Source organism: Alligator mississippiensis, chromosome 14 (assembly GCF_030867095.1).
Source record: "Alligator mississippiensis isolate rAllMis1 chromosome 14, rAllMis1, whole genome shotgun sequence".
NCBI classification, from domain to species: domain Eukaryota; kingdom Metazoa; phylum Chordata; order Crocodylia; family Alligatoridae; genus Alligator; species Alligator mississippiensis.
Window position 1 is genome coordinate 41,837,558 of NC_081837.1, and position 21,517 is coordinate 41,859,074.

Sequence of the window (21,517 nt, forward strand, 5' to 3'; positions counted from 1 at the left end):
CTTTGTGTGGTTTGATGGCACTGTCAGGACACAGCTGGGGACCCTGGAGTCATACCAGCCAGTGGCTGGGGTGCGACACACTCACAAATGTGTTTCAAGTCTTGCCTGCCTGCTCTTTAGAGGATATGCCATTTTGGGCAAGGTGGGAACCTTTGGTTCTTCAGCTCAAGCCGTAGCAGCGCACGGTTGTAGCTCTGGAGGTTTCCAGCCTCCCCTGTATATTGGCCAAGATGGCAGCCCTGTGGCAATTAGAAAAAAATTTGGGTGGATTTATCCGTGGCGGGAAATGGAAAATTGAAGAAGGAAGAGAGAGAAGTTGTCTGTTGAGCGAGTAACTTTTATTTTGGCTAGGGTAAAAAGAGATATTAGTTGCTTTTCTGAGAATTATATGTGCCTCTTAGATTAGATAATGTCCTTTCCTAATCTGAAAATCTGTCCAGTGATTCTGAAACCTCTTGGGTTTCTCTTTCTTACTGCTGCTTCCTTTTCTGGGAGGACATTTGCTCCCCAGACAGCTATGTGGGAGGTGCGCTGGTCCTGGCAGTTCAGGAGCTGCAGCCAGTCAGGCACTTGAATAGGCTTTCGCTATTAATGCAGATGCATGCTCCTGCTTGATTTCCAGAAGCTGACTAATAGGCTTGTTTTTTAATATTTCCAGGATTTCCTGGGTGCTGTTTGCTACTGCAGTCCGCCCTGACCGTAATCCCTTTGGCAAAACTGCACCTGCCTTGGTTGTAAGCTCTAACCCTAAAAACACTCCCTACCTCGAGTAGAGTAGACAAGCCCTCTCCTCCTCTCCAGTGGCCACTTAAGTTGTTAGATGGATCAAACTGTGTTTCTTCCTGAGCCTTTCCAACTCCTGCGGCCTTCACTAAATAGGGTTATTCAGTTCTGCTCTGCTCCACTTTGTACTTGAGAAGACTGAAGGCAGCATAGGGAATTGGGAGGAGAACAGCAAGATAAGGATGTAATTGCCTTGTTGGGTCAGACCTGCGGTCCATCCCGCCCAGCATCCTGTTTCTGACCGTGGCAGGAGTGGGTGCTTTAGAGGGAGATCAGTCATCTCTAGGTGGATCTGTTCTCCTGTGCATTACCTTCCCTGGCCTACACCATCGCTCTAAGAAGATGCTGGGGCATCTTGTGCTTTTGAGCTAATTTGAAGTCAGGAATCTTTTATCTTTTTTTTTTTTTAATGCTGCCAGAGCTTTGCTTTCCTTGTTCTGTCCTGGGTTGGAAATGCGAGAGAGAGAAGGCTGTCCCATGCAACTGGCCTGGCATGTCCAGTGCATTGGATATCAGGGCTCGATGAATACCGTCAAGATCAAAGCCTCGTGTGTTGGCTGTCAGTGCTATTCCAGCCTTGGTGGGGAGTCAGTAAAGTTCGTGGCTTTACTGCATGGCTGAAGTTCAGGGCTGGTACCCTTGGGGTCTTTGCTAATAGTGACTGCCTTGGGATTTTCCTTTACTAGCATGAAATGAAAGATCGCTGCTATCCGTTCCTCAGGCAGGTGCCTTCACGTGGAGTACTAATGGTACGATCATAGCAGAGCCCGAGCTGAGAAGGGGAACCAGAGACGGCAGAGCTGGAAAAAGCTGAAGTGAAAACAGCTGCATCCTGTAGGGCTCTTACTGTAAATTGTCAATCTTCATCTCTCTCATCTTCCTTGCCCCCCACCCTCTCTCCCTGCTCTCAGCTGGGGAAGGCTGTTTCTGACACCTGCCCGTCTCTTTGGGGTTGGATTTAGAAGGCTGGCTATTTTTATTGCAAATCCTCCTGCTTCTTAAAGTGTCTGACCCATGGTGCAAGCAGCTGATGAACAAGGTGGTACATATAGCCTAGCTCTGCTCCGGCAGAGGTGGGGGGCAGGGATGAATTAATCCTTTCTGTGTCGTAAAACACCCCAAAGGGCTGTCCCCTCCCCAGCGCGCTTATAGGCGGCGAGCAGCAAATACATTGCCGCAGTTGGAGACTGCCTGGGATACCGGCAGTCTAAATTGGGCAAGGCTTCCAAGTGCTCATGATCTGATACGCTGCTCTTAGCAGCTGCCCAAGAATGGAGCATGCCATGGGCTGCAGCAAGATAATATCTTTGTACAACAGTGCTACAGCAGCACGGGTAGTGAGTATCCGTGCAATGGGTAGGGCACAGGACGGCCTTGGCCATCCTTTGAGATAGTAGCATGATGAACACTGTGTTGGAGGGAGCTGGAGCAGTGTGGGTTATTTCTTCTGTCCAGGGACTTCGATGTACTTTGAACATTTGTTAATGATTCTAATATAACAACCCCCTGGGAAGCAGAGGCATGACTCCTAAGATGGGAAGTTAAGCTGCGGAGCAATTAGATGATTTCCTTGTCTTCCAAAATGGGGCTGGAACACAAGTCTCCTGGCCCCTGCCCCCTTGTAGAAATGTCTCCTTATGGGATGTGGCATATTTAAAGGGTTACTTAAAAATCCTGTACATAGTTGGAATTAGATCCCTGCTGCAGACTTTTATAGGATAGCACAACAGGGGAGATAAAGCAAGAAGGGATGAGAGGTTTGCTCAGGTCTGGGAGGTGTGTTGTGCAATTTCTGTAGAAACCTGCTGGCTTCGTGTCGGTTAAATTTACAGTAAGGTGAGCCTTTAATTGCAAGACCATCTTGGCGCTTGGGTCAAGCCCTGAACCCAGCTAGTGCAAAACAAAAAGGGCAGCGCTTCTGTGATGGGGCGCACGTCCTTTCCTTGTGCTTGTCCTGGTCTCGTGCCCTCCAGGCTGTGGAAAAGACACGCACGGCAGACAGAAAGGAGAGTGTGGGGTGAGGGTGTTGAGTGCTCTTTCCACTGTCCTCTCCTATGTACTCTCTGTCTCTGTCCCTCTCTCTCAGGGTGTCTTGTCTATTGTTGGCATTTGAATACAATCCAAGGCCCCGCTGGGATCGGGAAGGCATCGTGCCAGCTGCTGTGTCGGGAGGGACGCTCCTTGCCCCAAAGAGCTCACCATCTAAAAGCAAAATTGCATAACCACGGTGGGAGGCGCTGTCCCCTCGCCTGGCTCCATCAAATGAGTGCCAGGGTCCCCAGCTGGCCGCTTGAAGACTCATGGTCTGGGCACGGTGAATCAATTCCAGCTAGAGATTTTTGTGCATGTCTCTTAAAACCTCAGCCCCACATCCTGGAAGGCAGCCAGTCTCCCACGACCTCGCTCGGGAGCTCTGAGTTTGGCTTCGCTGTTCAGCACCTCCCGTGCATGTTGGGAATGTACTTGGGGCTAGGGTAAGGGCCAGTGGATGAGGAGTGTGGCTAAGAATAGGAGATGATGGCAGGAATAAAACGCGCCAGCAAGTTTTCTGTCCTTTCTGGGTCCAGTTGCACAGGGGCTGCTGGGATGAGGAGGGGGGCTGGGAGCGTGCCTTGCCCCTGCTCCACAAGTGGCAAAAGGCTGAGCTTGGTTTGCAGAGAGGCATCAATGACACCTACCTCTTGCTTTGGTCTGGGTGGTACGTTGAGAGTGAATGTGTCTGAAACGGCAGGGGCTGTGGTTCCCTTTCTACCTAGGGCCTTTCCAGAGAGGATTTTCTGGAGGTGCCAATTCTGACTTGGGGAGCTTCAAACTCGGGGGGCCTGTTTTTGTGGGTGCAGGAGGGAGAGGAGAAGGTTCCTAGTAAGTGTGTATAGCAAGCTGTTGTCCTCAGCTACAGTTTTCCTCCCTTCTTGTGTGCTGTGGGTCACCACCCTCAAGATGAGCAAATTTTAGCAACAGGGTTCCTGTGTCGGAGGTATGGAGCCCGTGGCCTGGCCGATGAATTCACAGAGCCCATTCAGCGGTTTTCCCTTTGTACATTTTGTTAAAGTAACCTCGTATTCCACTTCTCCTGTCTCTAGCCAGGTCCTGACCCAAGTCTGAAGGCATCTGAGGGAGGGACGGTCACATGCCTGGTTGTCATTCTTGGGGTGACAACTCGGGGCATCTCCTTGGGGTGTTAATGCCAGTCGGTCAAAATTACTGAGCTATTTCATTCCTTGTTTTAGCAGAGAGAGGGGGGGAAATTGGAGTTGCTGCTGGAAGAAGCAGGAGGGAAACAGGTGGGGACGAGGCAGGTCATGCCAGAACTGGGAGACCACCTCTCACTGAGGGATAGGAAGTGCAGCAGTAAGGTCACGGCTCCCTTTGGGGAATGACCGGCTGCGTCCTCTCCCCGATGCCTGCCTTCCCTGGGCCCCAGGAGGAGAAGTGGAGGCTGGGGATTGGGGGGTACAGGGTTTTAATCCGGGACCAAAGACAGAATTTGGTCGTCTCTACGTGATTCACTTGATGACGCTGGTGTACGTAATAGGGCAAGGGGCAGCAGGCCCGCTGTCACGAAGGTACGCTTGCACGCTTGCTTATCATCTAAATATTCCTCCCTGATCTTTCACTCCGGTTGTTCTCTCTCACTCTCCCGCCCACCTGCTCTACTTGACCTTTCCCCGAGCTGCCAAATGTGCCCACTCTTCAGGTGTTTCCACTTGAGATCTGGGGAGAACTCAAAGCTTGGGGCTCTTGTCTTGCAGCTGCATCACAGGGATGGATCTGGCTTGGGGGGACCCCCAACTCTCAGGGGTTCAATCTGCTTTCCCCAGGGCCCCTGCAACCTGCCCACCGTCTTCACGAACAATACAACCCCTGATTGAAAAATCCTCGACCGACACATTTCACTGCTGTTACCGGCTTGCCCTTCAGCCCGTGTCTGTAAAAGCTCCAGCACGGCACAAATTGTTCTCTTCTGGAAGATTAACCTTTCTGTCTCCCGTTCCTTGCTGGATTCTTTCCTCGTTCCCACAGCGCAACAGGAAATCGCAGAGAAGCTGCAGTCTTTTAGTTGCGTTGCATCTAGGGTATTTTGCAAGCCATCAAGCAGCTGTTTGCTTGCCTGCGGGTGTCCGGAGGCAGAGGCAAATGTTTCTGCAGGTGATGGAGGCCACGGCCTCCGACTTCATTAGCATTGCGTTCAGCTTCTTTACAAGGACGCTGAGCAACCTCTAAAAAGTAGATGCATCTTTTGATATCCCTCCTGTTTGGATTCATGTTAAATGATCTATTTCCTGCTGACCGCTTTTTCCAGCCGGTAATTACGAAATCATCTTTGTCTTCGCTTCCTGCCCCCTCCACCCTCAGACTGTGGAAACAGAGCTTGAAATAAGAGGGTTTTTGGGGGGGGAGGTTGTTTTATTTTGTTTGCTCAACAAGAATGCTGGCTGGCCCCGGCTTGCATCGTGGCACTGGCTGCGTAGCCTTCTGGTCCAACGCAAGCGGTGCGAGTGCACAAGAGGGAAGTGCAGTCTGTGGATCGGTAAAACACGAGTCTTTGTTCCTTCTCTGCACACGTGTGTGGAGAGCACATGTGGATGCATAAGGATGTCAGAAGATTGCTGTGTGCTGGGATTTCTCCCTTCAAGCAAAGGCCAGGCTAGTTGGAGGACTCTGCACTGGATTGGGGAGCGACCCTGTCTAGAGCAGAAGAAGAGGTCAGAGGGCCCAAAGTGGAGGTCCACGTCCACCTTCTGCTTGCGAGGGGCTCCCGTTGTTCTCAGCTCTTGTGCATCCGTGTCCTAGGCCTCAGGCTGCATAAAGCTTTACCAGCGGGAGCTGAAGCTGTAAATTGTGACATGTAGGCAAAGGGAGAGGTGTAGGAAGTGGTGGAGTGCAGCAAGGCAGAGATGGTGTCTGAAGCGGGGGCGCGTCTGGTGGATGAAATTGTGCTCAGACACTACTCCCTCTAAAAACACCGTTGGGTCGGTGTGTGTGTGTGTAGCACACGCCTAGTTCATCTTCCAGACCAGCTAAGGTGCAGTTGTTCTCGAGGGTTTACACGAGCTAGAGACTAATCTCAGCAAGGGGGCTTCTCTGACTTGTTTGCATGTTGTACCACATGTAGCCTGATGCACACAGCGCAAGCCTTGGTGCAGCCATCTCTCCCGAGTAGCGGAGGCCCTGGAGTGGGAATAGCCTCCCACTTGTATGCCATCTGATCCACGTGGACCTCATGTTAATAGTGTATTATATACATGGATGACTCCCACGCCACGATTGACTGAGAAAAGACTCCTGTGGCAGCTACAACTCGTGTGCAGAAGTAGGATGCTCTAAAAACCTAACTCTGCATCAAAGTCAGCGGGGGGTCCTCTTGATTTGCAATGGGAGAAGAACTAGGCTGAGGCTAAAGGAACCAGAACTCATGGTAGAGGAGATATCTTTTATTAGACCTACTAGATTATTAGTTTGTTAGACCAACTAGGCTGAAGCTAAGCACTTGCTTGAATCTTGAGTTTAATGCTTTCCAGCTGCTGATTTAGCATCTTGGGCTGAGGAGCCAGCACCTGGTGATATGTGCTGGCTGGCTGTGAAGCACCAGGGACTCCCCTCCAGACCACTATTGGGAACCACTTTGCTAATCAACCTGCTCATAGCTGCCGCTTTCTCCTTTCATTGCTTCTTCTTTCTGCCTCTTGTGCCAAACCAAAGACACAACTGGATGAGTTTCACAATCTTCTGCTTTTTCTGCTGTTGTAACCATAAGTTCCCTTTTGTACTGCCTTGCTGATTGAGTTGGAGTCGCGGCTACACGTGTTATGTGTGGTGGGTTTTTTCTTTAAGTAATGTTTTTTATTTTGGGATTATTCAACTTGTGGAAGCGCAAGAGCTTTGCTGTGCCGCAGACTAGAATGAGTAGCCACAGATTCAAAAGAGCTTTCCGCTGCCAGCCTGGAGGCAGGTAATTCCCCGTCCAAAAAACCCCCCAGGGTCTTCCTTCCTCTGCATTAGGATTGTGCGCGGTTCATATTTGCAGCTGCGCTCTGGATCAGATGAACTCCATTCCCCATCCTGAGCAGATGCAATCTGTTTAGTTCTGCCCGGTCAATGAATGGAGGTCTAAACATGGGTAGGTGAAGCAGCAGCTGATTTGTCCCTCGTGCCTTTGACACAAGTTGTAAGAACAAGATCCTGACTGCTTAGGTTCATGGTAAATCTTGGTACCCTTCACAAAGTGTCTGAACCTTATGTCCCGACCAAATTCCAGATGGAGCCAGCTTCTTTCTGAGCCCCCATTACGCTTCTCTTGCAGTTCCCATTGCATACAATATTATGTGTGTGGCTTCTGTCCTCGAGAGCTGTGTTGCTTTGCTGTTTTGTAGCTGCCACCTAGCACCGCAGGCACGCTGCCCGTAGCGTACCCCTGCATTGTATCCTTTGTGTGTCCACCCCACCGTTCAGCAGGTGGTTTTTTAACACCGCTCTCCATCAGCCAGCCTTTGCCAGGTCCTTGCGATCAGCACCATGTTGTCTGGCATGCACCGCTGGAGCGCTTGAAGGGGGTGTTCCAGCCATGAGCTTTGCATTTTAAAACCTCAACAGCAAGCGGGTAGTTCCCAGAAGTTGGTCTCCCAAGGTCCTGTCATGGGTGGGTGAGCGTGGGGACTTAACCGCTTCATTCAGAAGAACCTCTGCAATGATTTCCTCTCAACTCTTGTGACTATTATTTCCTTGCTTTTTATAGCATTGATGCTTCCTGTTCTCTTATCGGCCTCGGAAGCTCCCCAGCGAGCAGGCTTATGGGGGAGGGCTGGATGTGATAAAGGACATTTTTGGGTAGGCAAGCTTTTTTTTCCCCCCGCCCCCAATTCTGTTTTGTTTTTAAATGTCTTGTCTGGTTCCCTAGAGAAGCTAGACAAAGGGAAGTGGCATCTGCCCTCCCGTCGGATGGGGCCAGCTAGATGCCAGTTGGGCTCTGTCGCAGAATCGAAGGGCTCATGGGAAACGGAGAGGTGTGACGTGAGAAATGGGAGTTCACAACCCAGCCCCAGGGTCCCCGGAGTGCCAGGTCACCCCAAGGGAAGTCTCATGCTCTTTCCAGCCCGGTTCTGCAGTCTTGCAAGGGCGGCTTTCTTCCCGGTCACAGGGGTCTGTGTGAACTCTCTTCTTCGGATGTGGTTGGGCTCTCCTCGTCCCTCTCCGCTGATGAGAAATGATCCGTGGGGACCTGTTCTCATAACAAATCTGTGCGGTGAGCTTGCAGTCTGTACAGTGTCAAAAACCAAAACCCCATCCTGCCCAAGCATACTAGGTTCCCCGGGCTCCTCGTGCCCTCTGCTGGCTGGAATTGGAGCTGCTGAAGGGAATCCTGTCATAAGCCCTATACTGCAAACTTGAGACTCTCCCAAAAACAGCCAGACCGGGACAGATGGGTTCTGTGTTGCTGTTGCCAGAGTTGCTTAAATAGCCATAGGTTTGGTTATGACATGTGCAGTCTGAAAAGGGTCGTTTCCCATTGTGGATGGGGGCAAGGTATTGCGGGGATGGGACGGGCATAGGTTCCCCTCTAAGCCTTTTAGAAAACAAGGGAAGTCTGGACAGCAGCAGCACGTATGGGGATGTGTGCCTGCTCTGAAGAGTGAGAGAGGCTCAGGTGGGGCTTGAGATGCTTTGGGGAGTCGTCTTGTGCTCTGACCCACAGAGGCTTTATGCCAAGACAGTTAAGTCGGATGCTGGTACTTCATTCCCCCAGTTTGTCATTTTTATAGGTCCGTGAATGCCGACAGGGTGGGCTGGCATACAGGTGGGTAAGCTTTTGACTTTTATTTGAAGAAAACATTTGCTCTTCTGCCCAGCAGAAAAGGCAGCCTTATGGCATTGGGGGTTTCTCTTTTATTAGTCTGCTGGGCTTATGTCTGAAGGGGTTTCTTAACCCTGAGTGCCGGAGAATTGGTGCTGTGGTATAATCTGATTTTACTTTCCTGTGCAATTCACTTCCACGTTGCTGTGATTCCCCATGCTCTAGAAATCCTCCATACGTTGAGTTCCTTAGGGCACGGACAGTCTCTTTGTGTCTTTGTTCGTGCTTATACAAGCTCCGAGTTACAATGCAGCTCTTATCTATGGCTGGGCTCTGTACTTGCTGCCACAATGCAAATAATAGCTGTAATGCTTTTCCTACAACATGTAGACTAATGCCTACACTTCTGAACGTGATTTATGGATGTCCTGTTAGAAGAACAAGATTGGTGTGGGGGGGAACTGTTCTGGTTTAGCTATTTTAAGATCCAGAATGAGAATGGCTTTGCTTCCAGCTTGCCCAGTTGAGTTGTGTGACTGCCTCCTCAAGCAGGACGGCCCTTGGATGCAGAGGGACGTGTGTCCACATCATGACTAATCAGGCTAATGGGATTAATACTGGGAGGTGAAAGAGCAGCTGTCGTCTCCCCTGTTCCTGTAGTCAAGCAAAGCTTGTTTTTGCAGGTACAAATGCAAACCGTCCACTGATCTGCTTGGATAAAAGCCAATCGGATAGTTGCGTGTTTCTGAGTTTCACGATAAAAAAGTACCTTGACTTTGATGTGTGCAGGAGGTGTAGAAGTCTGTCTGCAGGGCAGAGAGTAGCAACTCGTTACCCTTGGTGGAAATGTCCTTAAACAGTTAACAGGGAATCGCGCTCCTTTGAAAAAGCTCCCTAAGATGCTTGGGCGTCTCTCACAAGGGGATCCTTGTCCGTAGGCCAGTCAAAGGGCTTCTCCAGGACCCCGTGGATTCCAATCCCATTAAATGCAACAGAGGGGTTTTCCATAGGGAGTGACATTTGCTTGCCTGCTGACCGCTTCTGAGAAATCGCAGTGTCCAGTGAGGTCCTTTGTTCCCCTAGCAGTGCCCAGCCCCCCTATTACCCCCCCTTACAAACCATGGATGAAGCCAGCGGTTAGGTTTGCTATGCTGGTGGCTTTTCCTTTTGTTGTTCTCCTCCTTCCCCTTCCCCCAGCCCGGATGCCTTTGAGCTGGGAATGCAGGTTTGACAGCCTGTGGAATGTGCGTGCCTGGCCCAGCTGGGGCCCCCTGCCTGGGTGCGGCGCGCGCGGTGTGGCTGCCCGGATCGGGGACGCCGCGGCGGGGTGCTGCATTCTTTCCAGGCGCTGTCATGCCGCTCGCCAGCTCCACTTTCAATTTCCTGAAAGCCTTTCTGGCCGGCTACTGCGGTTAATAACCCCAAAGCCTTTAACCAGAGGCTTTGGGGTTGCAACTGAAGCCTAGGAGGCAGTGTCACCGTATCGCTGGGGCTTCTTGCTTCTCACCTACTCCACAGCAACTCCGGTTGAGACCTTTGGCAAATGACTTGATAGCTATTTCATGCTACAGGAGCACTTAGCTGAAGCCACCAAGGGGTCCTGGTCCTGGGTGCTGTCCGGTATATAGCAGGAGCCCTGATGGGCTTGCATAGACAAGACAGAAGCTGGGAGGAGGGAGTGCAGGTGCTGGGAGGGTATTTGACCTGGCAGGACTGCAATGCTCAGACTCTGTCCACGGCGTGGGTGATTCCCAAACTGGCCTGCAGGTCACTTGGTGGGAAGGGCTTCTTGGATCATAGTGGGCCCCAAGTAAAGAGCCTGATGGTACAGGTGCAGAGTGATCCATGGCAGGTTTTAAGGGCAGATAGAAGTCTATCATCCCCAAAGTTTGGGACCCCCTGCACTAGACGTGTTGGGGCAACAGAGCATGCCTAAGGTGGGTGGGAGTTGGGTTGTGCCTTGCAAAGCTCTTTTTGATCTCCGGATGGAAGCCCCTGCAGAGGTGTTGCTTATCAACCCGGCAAGTGGCAAAAGGAAAAGCCAGCTTTCTGCAAATCCAGGGATGGGGAGCATGGGCTTGGGGTTGGCAAGTTGAGCATTTGACTGCTTGCAGCCCTGTCCCAGCTGCAGTCGGTGCCACGGTGCCCCTGGGCGGCTCCGCCAGCTGCGGTCAAGGAAATCTGGATGAGATTAGAAACGCTGGTTTGACAGCACACTAGCCGACGGTGACGCGGTTGCGCGCGGCTGGCGTGTGCCATGGGGATCTGTTTGGATGCAGACGCAGCAGCTGGGAGAGGAACCGGGGGGTAGGAACACTGTTCTCCCTGTTGTCAAGGGAAGCCACAGTTGCTCATGCCTGTTAAATGAAACTCCCCATCTAAATCCCTAATCCTGTTGCTCCTCTTACAGGTGCCTCTTTCCCTAGGGACAGGGTGAGCTTCCACTTGCACGCTCCCCACCTAAGCACATCCTTATCGGTGCTACGGTCGGTGTCTTTCTACACTGCTCCTCGCTTGAAGCTTGTGCCTTTATCCCTTTGGTCGGAGGCTGCCTGCTGCGGTGGGAGAGAGCTGTGGCGTGTTGTGTGCAGATCCCTGGGGAGCTGGCTCAGCGAGGCACTTGAGTACATGCACGCGTAGCCACCCACCCCGCTCCAGTCTGGGAAAGCTTTTGCAGATGCTGTTGAACGCAGATGGCCCCGCTTGGGTGCTAAATTGGCCTTTTAGCAAAGCAAAGCTCAAGCCCCAAGCAGAACGTAGCAGCGGGCGCTCGGGGACGTGCATCCAGTCTCTTGGCAGCAGGCGTACTGCGACGGCGCAGGCCAGGAGGGAGACCGCGAGCTCAAGTCAGATGCATTTGCTGCTCTATATTTAGGAGGCTGCTGCATGTAATTAAGGCTGTTTGTTTATCCTGATGAACGTGGTATTTAATAGACTTTGGCAGCGGAGCAGATCATTCCTGTACCCGAGAGCCAAGGGCAGGCTCTGTGAAAGGCCCTTGATTCCTTCTGGAGAAGCAGAGGGACCGGCTGTTTGGAGAACGGTCTGTTTGTGTACTCTGGACCCTCCTGTCCCATGTGGTTTTATGGGGGGAGCTTCTGGAGGAAATGCTGCTAATGGTTTTGTGTGTCACGGCCAGGTGGGAGCTCGAGCTGCGTAGGGGCCTGTCCACGGTTATTTATATGTTTGACACTGCCATCGCATCCAGCTGGGATACACCGGGCTCTTTCACTTCATCTTTCATGCCCCGCCTAGTGCCGTTTAAAGGGGCATAGGTTGGTTAAATGGGCCCTCTCGCATCCTCCTGCCCATTGCAATTAACACCCAATTAAAAAATTAAATTCTTCCCCCTCTCCCTAGCCATATGTTGTTTTACTTTAATATTCCTGTGCAGCATTTCTCTCCAGGCCTTTGCCCTTGCAGGTGGATGGGGTGCAGTGCCTGCTCTCTGTTACTCTTCAAGCACTGTACAGGATAGTTTTACAGGTGAGAAAACTGAGGCCCGGGGAGCAGAAGCATCTTTCACAGCAGACAAGATACCTGAAACCTATCCCGTGTCCCTAGCCCTTGGACCAGGATACCTTCTGTTTACCCGTCCGATGGTAGTGGGCTGTTGGTTAATACTCTAGGTCGGTTGGGGCAGTGTGCCCTCCTTGAATAATGAGTATTGGTAGAGTCCCCAGGAGCCCCAGTCATGGGCTGTAGACCCCATTTGTACTAGAAGCTGGACAAGCAGAGCAAAAGGAGCTGGTCCTTCCTCCAGAGACTCTGCCATTGAAGTATTGTTCAAGAGAGAGTGGATTGATACAGCTGGACGGAGAAATGAAAGGAAACAAAGAGATGGCATTGGCCGGCGTGCTGGACAGTGGGCTCAGCTGGCCGGCACGTGAGCCAGGAGAAGAATGGGGTAGCTTGGCAAATGTGCGTGGGAAGCTCGGTACAGTGTAGAGGGCAGCACGCGTGAAAATGCTTGTTTGGAGGTCGAATGCATGGTTGGAGGCCAGGATTTTGGGCTCAGTGCTGATCTGTCAGAAGGGAGGGAGGGACGGATAAACTATGACAGGCCTTGAAAGCGAAAACAAGCAGCTTGTATGTGATGTGGCCGAGAAGGGGAAGGCAACAGAGGAATGCCCAGGGAGAAAGGAGACATGGTCAAAGGAACAGGCTGGGACGATGGTCTTGTAGCAACCCTCTGGGTAGATCAGAGTGCAGCAAGCTTGCGTGAGGCCACGGAAAGGATGCTGTGATACCTGCAAAGCGGTGAGATCCTGGGCAGCTGCCTCCCCGCCAGGCCGAGACGAGTGGGTGAATAGGAAGGGTGTCTCTTGGATCTTCTGCAGAAACGACCCACAAAAGTGAGATGGCCTGGATGTGAGGATCTAGAAAGACCCCCCTGTGTCAGGATGACAGTAGGTGTAAGACTTGTTTTGTAAAAAATAAAACCAACCACCCCGCTATAGTTAATTGGATCGTGTCCTTCTAAGTTCAGGAGCCGGCAGCACCGCTGAGTTTCCAGCACTGAAATAAGCAGCTAGAGCTTAAAAGCAGAGAACTTGGTTTATAGACCTGCTTTGATTCAAATATCCTACATAATTACCTTGCTGCTAAAATTAATATTTGATTTAAAGGGCCCCCTGAAGTCACAAGTTTTCACTGGTGCCTTGCTTTTTGCCAAGCCCTGGAGTAGCTTTAAATTTTTAAAGAGTTGAAAACATTCATTGAAATGTTCATGCCTTCTGGAAAAAAAAATCAGCAAATATCCATTCCCACAAGACTGTTGCTGTGTGCACCCAGCTGGAGGTATCGCACTGCTTGGCAGCGGCATCAATTTGATCATTTTGGTGGCTGAAAATTCAGGCCCCTGCATGATGGGGAGTTTTGCCTTTGGTGTCAGTGCAAGGCATGCAGTTCCAGCCATGCTAAAGGAGCAGCTCCCCATGACCAGGCTGTGTCCTGCACCACGGGAGACGCCTGTCATTGCCCTTCAGCAGCTATAGCTCTGATAGCAGTAATTGGCTGGGGGAGGGAGTTCACATGCTCCAGGGAGCCATTTTACCAAGAGCGATGATCGGGTAAATTGAAGTGATTATGGAAACAGGACTCGTGAAGCTGAGAGAGGGCCTGAATGGCTTACGCCAACGCTGAACTGCGGAGTGCTTTGTTAGGGACGCTTCCCTCCACGCGTGCTTTCAGGCGTTCAGTGGCGCTGATTTGTTCTGGTGATTTGTGCGTAGCACTGGTCCATGCAGGAACTAGCTGCCTGAATAAGCCCAGCACTTAAGCCTGTGGCATGGGGTTAGAAATGCAAACTTTTCTTCATCCCATCCCTGCTACTAACCCCACAGGGTGACCTTGGGCAACTCACTTCCTTTGTCCATGGTTCTTCTTCCCCATTGCTATGTGGGTGATGATAACAACTGGCCTCAAAGGAGGCTTCAACTTGTTACTGAATGTGGGTCCTCAATCTTCAGGCAAAAGATGTCTCATATGCGCCAAAGGTTCATTAACAAACAGGATGTTGTGCAAATTTGTAACGGTTTCTTCAGCTGAATAATGCAGAGCTGCAGGGTCGGGAGTTTTGCAAGGGTTGTAGGCACCCGCTTCTTGCCGCCAGATGGCACTGCGTCCCCACGAATGCAGTGACTGCCGGTGTTTTTGCACACACATGCTCAGCGGATGCTGTCTCTGTCTGCAAGGCGTGGTTTCCCAACACCCTTCGCGCCTGCATTTGTGAAGACCTTGCTCACTATTTGTGTTCCAGGTGTTGACCCGGATGCAAATGACTTCCTAGGATTGTAGCTATGGCTGCCCCTAAAGTTTGCTTCTAGCGGGAGCAGAGTATGGGCTGTTGTTACAACACAAGCCAGGCTGGGGCACTAGCAAGGCAGCTTCCTCTGCTTACCTGCTGCACCCGCTGCCCTCCCCTGCACTCTTTGTGTGGACCATCAGCATCCTTCTGCCAGAGGTGGGCAGACCCTGATGTGCAGTCAGACAAGAGGGGGCCTTTGGTTGTCTTCAACCCCTAAATTTCTTGTAGTGGAAGCATCGTCCCCTCCACGGCGCTAGTCCCCTTGTGCTTTTCTGTTTGATGCTCACGAGCGATTCAAAGGGCACAATTGCTTCCCCCTGCCACCCCATACCACCACAGGGTATTTTTGACATTCAGGCCGAGCTTTCAGGGAGGAAGTAGACTGTGCCAGGGGGGCATTGGCATCTGTCATCGTTGGGTAGGAACAGGTCCTGTTACAAACGCAGCTAAATCGTCTTCTCTTGCAAAGTGTGGCTTTTCCTGGAGAGTTTTATAGATTCATAGATGTTTGGGTCGGAAGGGGCCTTAGCAGATCATGGAGTCTGACCCCCTGCCGTGGGCAAGAAAGAGCGCTGGGGCCAGATGACCCCAGCCAGATGCAGATTCAGCCTCCTTTTAAAGACCCGCAAGGTAGGGGAGACACCACCTCCCTTGGAAGCCCATCCCAAATTTTGGCCACCCTTACGGTGAAGAAGTTCTTCTTGATGTCTAACCTAAATACGGTCTCTGTCAGTTTGTGGCCGTTGTTCCTAGTTACTCCAAGGGGTGCCCTGGTAAACAGAGCATCTCCTAGTCTTTGCTGTCTCCCCAGTGATCTTGTGGCCACCTACAAATTCACCTCGGCCTTCTCTTGTGGAGGCTGAAGAGATGCAGGGTCCTCAATCTCTCCTCGTAGGCCCCTGACCATACGAGTGGGCTCCTCTGAACCCTCTCGAGGTTGCCCACATCCCTCTTGAAGCGTGGCACCCAAAACTGGATGCAGTACTCCAGCCGTGGCCTGACCAGTGCCGCATGAAGGGGAAGCATCACCTCCCTGGACCTGTTCATCATCACCTGCTAATGTATGATAAAGTGCGGTTAGCTTTACTGATCGCTTCACCACACCGACGACTCGTGTTCATCTGGAGGTAACAGTGACTCCGAGATGCCTTTCCACCGCTGTGCTGCTGAGAGGGTCCTCGCCCAGCCTGTGAGCGTGCTGGCGATTCCTTCTTCCTTGGTGCGGCACCTTACGTTTGTCCTTGTGGCGCTGTCCGCTTGATCCCTGGGCTGCTCCAGTTACCTGGGCAGAGGCTCCTCGCTCTGCATCAGTGTTGCTGTTATAGGTGTCCTGGGTCTATGCGGTACTTGCCTAGATATGTATTTCCCAAATTGCAGTCAAGTAGAAATTCATCCAGTTATCAGGACCGAGACTCTTAGAAGAGGTGCTGTTTGGTTTGCCTTGGCCGGGAAGAAACTAGTTGGCTTGGCATTCTTTGCCACTAGATGGTGGTGGTGGTGTTGTGTTGGCCAAGACGATAATTTGTCTGGTGTAGGCATCCTTGTACTGAATACCATGCCAGGAATGGATGCATATACATCAGCCTCTGTTGTAGTTGGTCCCTTTTATGCCCCCAGTTGTGTGTCTGCCTCTGTTCTCTGTGTGGGAGCCTGGAAAAGCTTTATTAGTGTGTCATACTGGCATGGCAACAGCTCGACTGTTTCGACCTCAGAGCACTGGGAGAATAACGTGCTTTTCTCCCAGAAATCTTGTATGCATCACGCACTGGGAGTTTCCTTCTTGTGATGCCAACTGGGATTGTGTTCATCCTGCAAAACGTGGCTGAGAGATTTATGTATTTATTTCATCTTCCTGTTAGATGCTGCAGGACTGCCCTAAAGCCCGCCGAGAAGTTGAACTCCACTGGAGGGCCTCTCAGTGCGCCCATATTGTAAAGATCATAGACGTCTATGAAAACCTCTACCAGGGAAGAAAGTGTCTGCTCATAGTCATGGAATGGTAAGTGCGGGGTCAGGAATGGGTTATCTCCAAGTATCTCCTTCTCTTTGATCTCCTCCATGGGCTCAGGGCAAGGTTTATGCTCCAGAGACCTCTGCAACCAGTGGAAAATGTAGGTGCAGTTAGAAGAAGACACTGGCCATTCTCCCTGTGTTGCATAATGGGGGCATTTTAAATAGCGAGTAACTAGTTACTAAAGATTGCCAGGGCAAAGGGAGGAGATGGGGGGGCCACATGTCCTTTGAAAAGACGGTCTCCTTAATTTGCCAGTTTTGCCTTGGATTTTCCCATCACAAGGGTTCAACCATTTTGAAAGCAGCCAGGCGTGCTAGTTGGAGAGGCTGAGACAAGATTGCCTGCATCTGACATGTCCCCCATGATGTCTGTCCATGAAGTGGATAGAAAACTGGCTGGATATTTGGGCTCCGAGAGTAGTAATCACTGGCTTGATGTCTAGCTGGCACTCTAGTCGCCGAGTGGAGTGCTTGCGGGGCTGGTCCTGGGGCCAGTTTTGTTGAGTATTTGTATCCGTGGCCTGGAAGATGGGATGGAGTGCACCCTCAGCAAGTTTGCAGATGACACCAATCTTGTGGGAGTAGTAGATATGCTGGAAGGTTAGGATTTAGAGAGACCTAGACAAATTGCAGGATTGCACCAAAAAAAATCTCATGAGGTTCAACAAGGAGAAGTGCAAAATCCTTCACTTAGGAGGGAACAATGCCATGCACCGGTGCAGACTGGGGGCTGACTGGCTGGGCAGCAGCTCTGCAGAAAAGGACCTGGGGGTGACAGTGAACAATAAGCTGGGCATGTGCCACAGTGTGCCCTTGTTGCCAGGAAGGCTAATGGCCTGGGCTGCATTAGTAGGAGCATCGCCGGCAGACTGAGGGGAAGTGATTCTTCCTTTCTATGTGGCACTGGCGCGGCTACATCTGGAGTGCTGTGCTCAGTTTTGGGCCCCCCACTACAGAAACGATGTGGACAAATTGGATTGAGTCCAGGATAGGGCAATAAAAATGGTGCAGGGGCTTGGGGACATGACTTGTGAGGAGGGGCTGAAGGAATTGGGCTTATTTAGTCTGGAGAAGAGAAGACTGAGGGAGGATTTAATAGCAGCCTTCAACTCCCTGCAGGGGGATTACAAAGAGGATGAAGCTGGACTGTTCTCAGTGGTGACAGATGACAGAACGAGGAGCAATGGGCTCAAGTTGCAGCAAGGGAAGTTTAGGTTGGATATTAGGAGAAACCTTCTCACTAGGGGGGTAGGAAAACACTGGAACAGGCTCTCCAGAGTGGTGCTGGACTCCCATCCTTGGAGGTTTTCAAGACCTGGCCAGACAAAACCTTGGATGGGATGATGTAGTTGGGGCTGGTCCTGCTTGGAGCAAGGGGTTGGACTAGATGTGCCTTCCTGAGGTCCCTTCAACCCTCGTTTTCTATGATTCTGTGCCATACAAGGTGTTTCACTTCTTCAGGCCTCAGCAACACCAGGATTTTTATTTTCTTCCTACACAGAGGTCAGAACCAGCACTGGCACCTGTCTGATCCTCTGTGCCCCTTGGATAGAAATAGGACTGGCTATAATGCAAAATTGGTGGCCTTGAGGGTAGCTGTAGTGTGTGGAGAGGGGGATCTTGAGTCATTGTTGTCAGGGAAGTTCTTAACGAGGGTTGGAGAGTAGTAGGGAGGAGGGAACTGGCCCATGTGAGCTCTCTAGAGGGATGTGGCAGTCGCAATTAAGAACCAGGTATCCAAATTACTCTGTGACCACACTGCTGGGTTCTGAGCCACTTTGCAAACCCAGCTGTGCTCTGGTAGCGGGCAGGCTGTCCCAACCACCCCTACTTTCCCCATTCAAAGCAGACGCGGAGCCTCGGGAGTCCCAGCCTTGCTGCCGTGCATGGTGGCAACCCATTTGTTCGGTCGCAGCGATGGTCAGGGGTGGGTTTCGTGGTCAGCAGGCAGCCGCAGAAACTGTGACAGGCAGGGTAAAGAGCACAGTTTTTCTTACAGCAGCATCTGAGCCAACCTGGCACGCTCAGACGGCTGCTTTAATATGGGGAGGAGGGAGGAATGAAGGGGAAAGTATCGAAACCACATCCCAACCGCAGCTGTGATTGAATGCAGCTTCCTTGCCAAAACCTCTCCTCTGGCAGAGGCCAGGGTTGGTGGGGGGTGGAGGGAGCGAGGAGCAGCGCGGCGTTTGTGAAGGGCAGGCTGCAGCTCGGTGGTTATGCAAGCTGCGTATGAGTTCGCTGTGTGGGCAGGTGCTTCTGAGAAGCCAGCTGAAATCCCGGGCGCCTGCAGGCAGAGCGGGCCCGAGCAGCTCGCACGTGCGGCGGGGCAGGAAGGAAGGTCTGGGTGATGGGAAGCTGGTCACTGCAGTGTCTAGGCTAGAGACATCCTGGCTGCACCAGTCTGGAGTCTGCCACGGTCCTGAGGGGCCACACACTGCTGTGGTGCCTCATTGCCTGACCCTCAGCAACAGGGTCCGTGTTAAAGCCCTGGTGCTTGCAACCCAGGACTTGGCTGCTGAGGTCTTACCAGAAGCAGATCGCCTTTCCCAGTCACATAGTTGAGTTCAGTTGGGTATTGGAGATCTGCCAGGACCAGGGCCCTCTTGCTCCGGCACGCTGCACTCAGGTCAGGAGAGAGTCTGTACCCTGAAGAGCTCGTAAAAACCAAGAGAAAAGAGAGGCAGGAGATATCACGTGGCCTGTCTTGCAGTGAGGTGACTTGCCCGCAGCTACATGGAGGCAGCGGGGTAGAGGAGACGGCTGAGTCTGAGGGTCAGCAAAGCTGCACTTTTAAAAAAAACCAAAGCTGCTTAGGGGATCCAGGTCCCCTCGTCCCTGCTGAGATGGCCAGGCTCTGAAATCAGTGAGAGCTACCCTCTGAGGATGGGGCCGGTGCTGTGCTGTGGCACTCGGTGAGCCTGCCGGCCGCCAGCCACCTTGCGTGCCAGGAGAAAGGCACGTGGCTGCACTCTCTGACCCCGGATTTTGAAGTAGCCGGAGCCACAGACTGTGGCGGAAATCTGCTTTCAACACTTCCTCGCTCACATGGGTTTAGCTTTGCTGGCTTGTGCTCAGAAAGTAGGCCAGCCAGGCGGGGAAATGTCACAACGCTTCTAGGGCACCTTGCCTTTTTTCCTGTAAATGGGTGTTGACATGCAACCATGGAGACCACAACCACTTGCCCTTTTTATTCTGTACCTTTGCAGGCCCTCTGCCAGTGACCTGGTGGAGGACAGGGCTTGGGAGGAGGAGCGCATGCAGAAGCGTTAACCAGGCGTGGGGGGAGAGATTAATCCCCACCAAACTTGTCGTCAGTCCGGACTCCTTGCCAGCGCTCTCCTCACTGGGGTGTTGGGGCAGCTCCCCAGGGGCAGCTGTGCATTGCCTGTCCATGGGGCTGGGTGCAGAACAGCCCATGCTGCTGTGGAGGGCAGCTGGAGAAAGCTACTCGGGGCATGGTCGGTAGCATCTCTGTCTCCAATTCCTCTTGTCTCTGTTTCAGCTTGGATGGCGGGGAGCTCTTCAGTCGCATTCAAGATCGGGGAGACCAGGCCTTCACTGAGCGGGGTAGGGAGAAGACGCACAGCATTTTATCACCCTCAGATTGTGCTACACGTCCTGCCTTTCAAAGGCGTCTCTCAGTTAGGCCCGTTCCCTTGACTGCTGCCTGCTTGGGGCACGGAGTGGGAAGTCCTGGGAACCTGCAAGTTTGTGGGTGTGGGGCTGGATGGCAGACACGGCCCCTAGCCAGCCTTGCCCCTTCCAGTGTCTGAACTGAGCATGTTTACATCTGCCTGGGAAGAGGGCACACTTCCAAAAGTGCTGTTCCTCCCTGGGTGCCGCCTCCCGCGCAGCTCGCCTAGGAGCTGGATGGGTTTCTGTGACTTGTAAAAGTATTTTCGTTGAAAAATGGGATTTTTGCCAGTTTGCAGTGAGTGCTGAGCTCTGGGCTCTCCAAGGCCCTTTCTCTATCACCATCCCTAACGAGGCAGGCTGTAACCTCTGTTAGATGCAGAGGATGTGGCTCCGCCAGTCGGTTTAAGGCTGAAGCCAGTGGCTGGAGCTTTCCCTTGTTAGTACTGCTTTTAGCAGGCCTATCCTAGAGCCACGTGAGCTATGTAAGGGACTCGCTGCAGAAAGGCAGGCTTTGGGGACAGCCACCTTTTCTGGCTTTGGATTCTCAGGGGAGCATCTAGGTCCTGCCTTTGCAGATGCTCTGTGAATCACTTGTGGGTGCAGAGGGGAGGGGGCTATACTGCCGAGCTGTCACGTTACATACTTCTACAATTTCCTGTAACTTCTCTAGAGGCTTCAGAAATAATGAAGAGCATTGGAGAGGCCATCCAGTACCTGCACTCGATTAACATCGCCCACCGGGATGTTAAGGTACTGTTTACTTTAGTAGTTAATGCCCGTTTCCAAGGTCTTTGCCCATAACAGAGGGACCTCTGCTTACATTGTCCAGTCCAGGTCAGGACCCTTAGCTTGCACTGAAGAGGCTCGCTAAAGTTGGCAGGCTGCGGGTAAATCTGTCATTTTAAAGGGCAGGGGGATTGCGGGGCAGGGATGGGGAGCAGTGCTGCATTGGATCCTGGTGGCTTCGCTCGGGTAGAAGGCTTATCAAGGCAGCATTTTGGGTCAGGAGTAGGGCTAATGCAATGGTGGACGGTGCTTGGATCACAGATTTTTGGCAAGGGCACCCGTGTCTGTGTGCCACCAGCAAGCAGCATGTCGGAGTGAGGAAGCACCACAAGAAGCCATTTTAAAAAAGAAAACAAAAATTGAAATGCTTCCCGGTAAGTTTGGGAATAGCCGTAGTAAAGCACAGCCCGGCAGAGGTGCATGTTCACTCCCTTCTCCTCTGGCTGGCTTAAATTCAGGCCACCCGCAGAGAACAGGAGGAGCTCAGAGCAGCGACCATGAAACGATGGCTGGTTTGATGTTGGGGAAAGGGGATAACCCTTGACCTTTGCCATTCCCTGCGTCTTGCAGGGGGCCTTCCTTGGAGAACCATGAGTTCTTCTAAATAAAAATAAAGAGCAAGAGCGGAAGGATTTCTAGCATTCAATTTCTCAAGCCGATGAGCAGTTGTTTCTGTACCATCTCACGGTTTGAGC

General features: G+C 52.0%; 1 protein-coding gene across 1 annotated transcript in view; it reads left to right on the forward strand.

Annotated features, from left to right (window-relative positions):
* Positions 1-21,517, forward strand: part of MAPKAPK2 (MAPK activated protein kinase 2) — a 61,021-nt gene that overhangs the window by 32,666 nt on the left and 6,838 nt on the right. Inside the window, exons 2-4 of the mRNA XM_006267819.3 lie at positions 16,244-16,383; positions 19,903-19,967; positions 20,707-20,786. Coding sequence (XP_006267881.3) covers positions 16,244-16,383; positions 19,903-19,967; positions 20,707-20,786 — 285 coding nt within the window. The remainder of the gene's footprint in view (positions 1-16,243; positions 16,384-19,902; positions 19,968-20,706; positions 20,787-21,517) is intronic.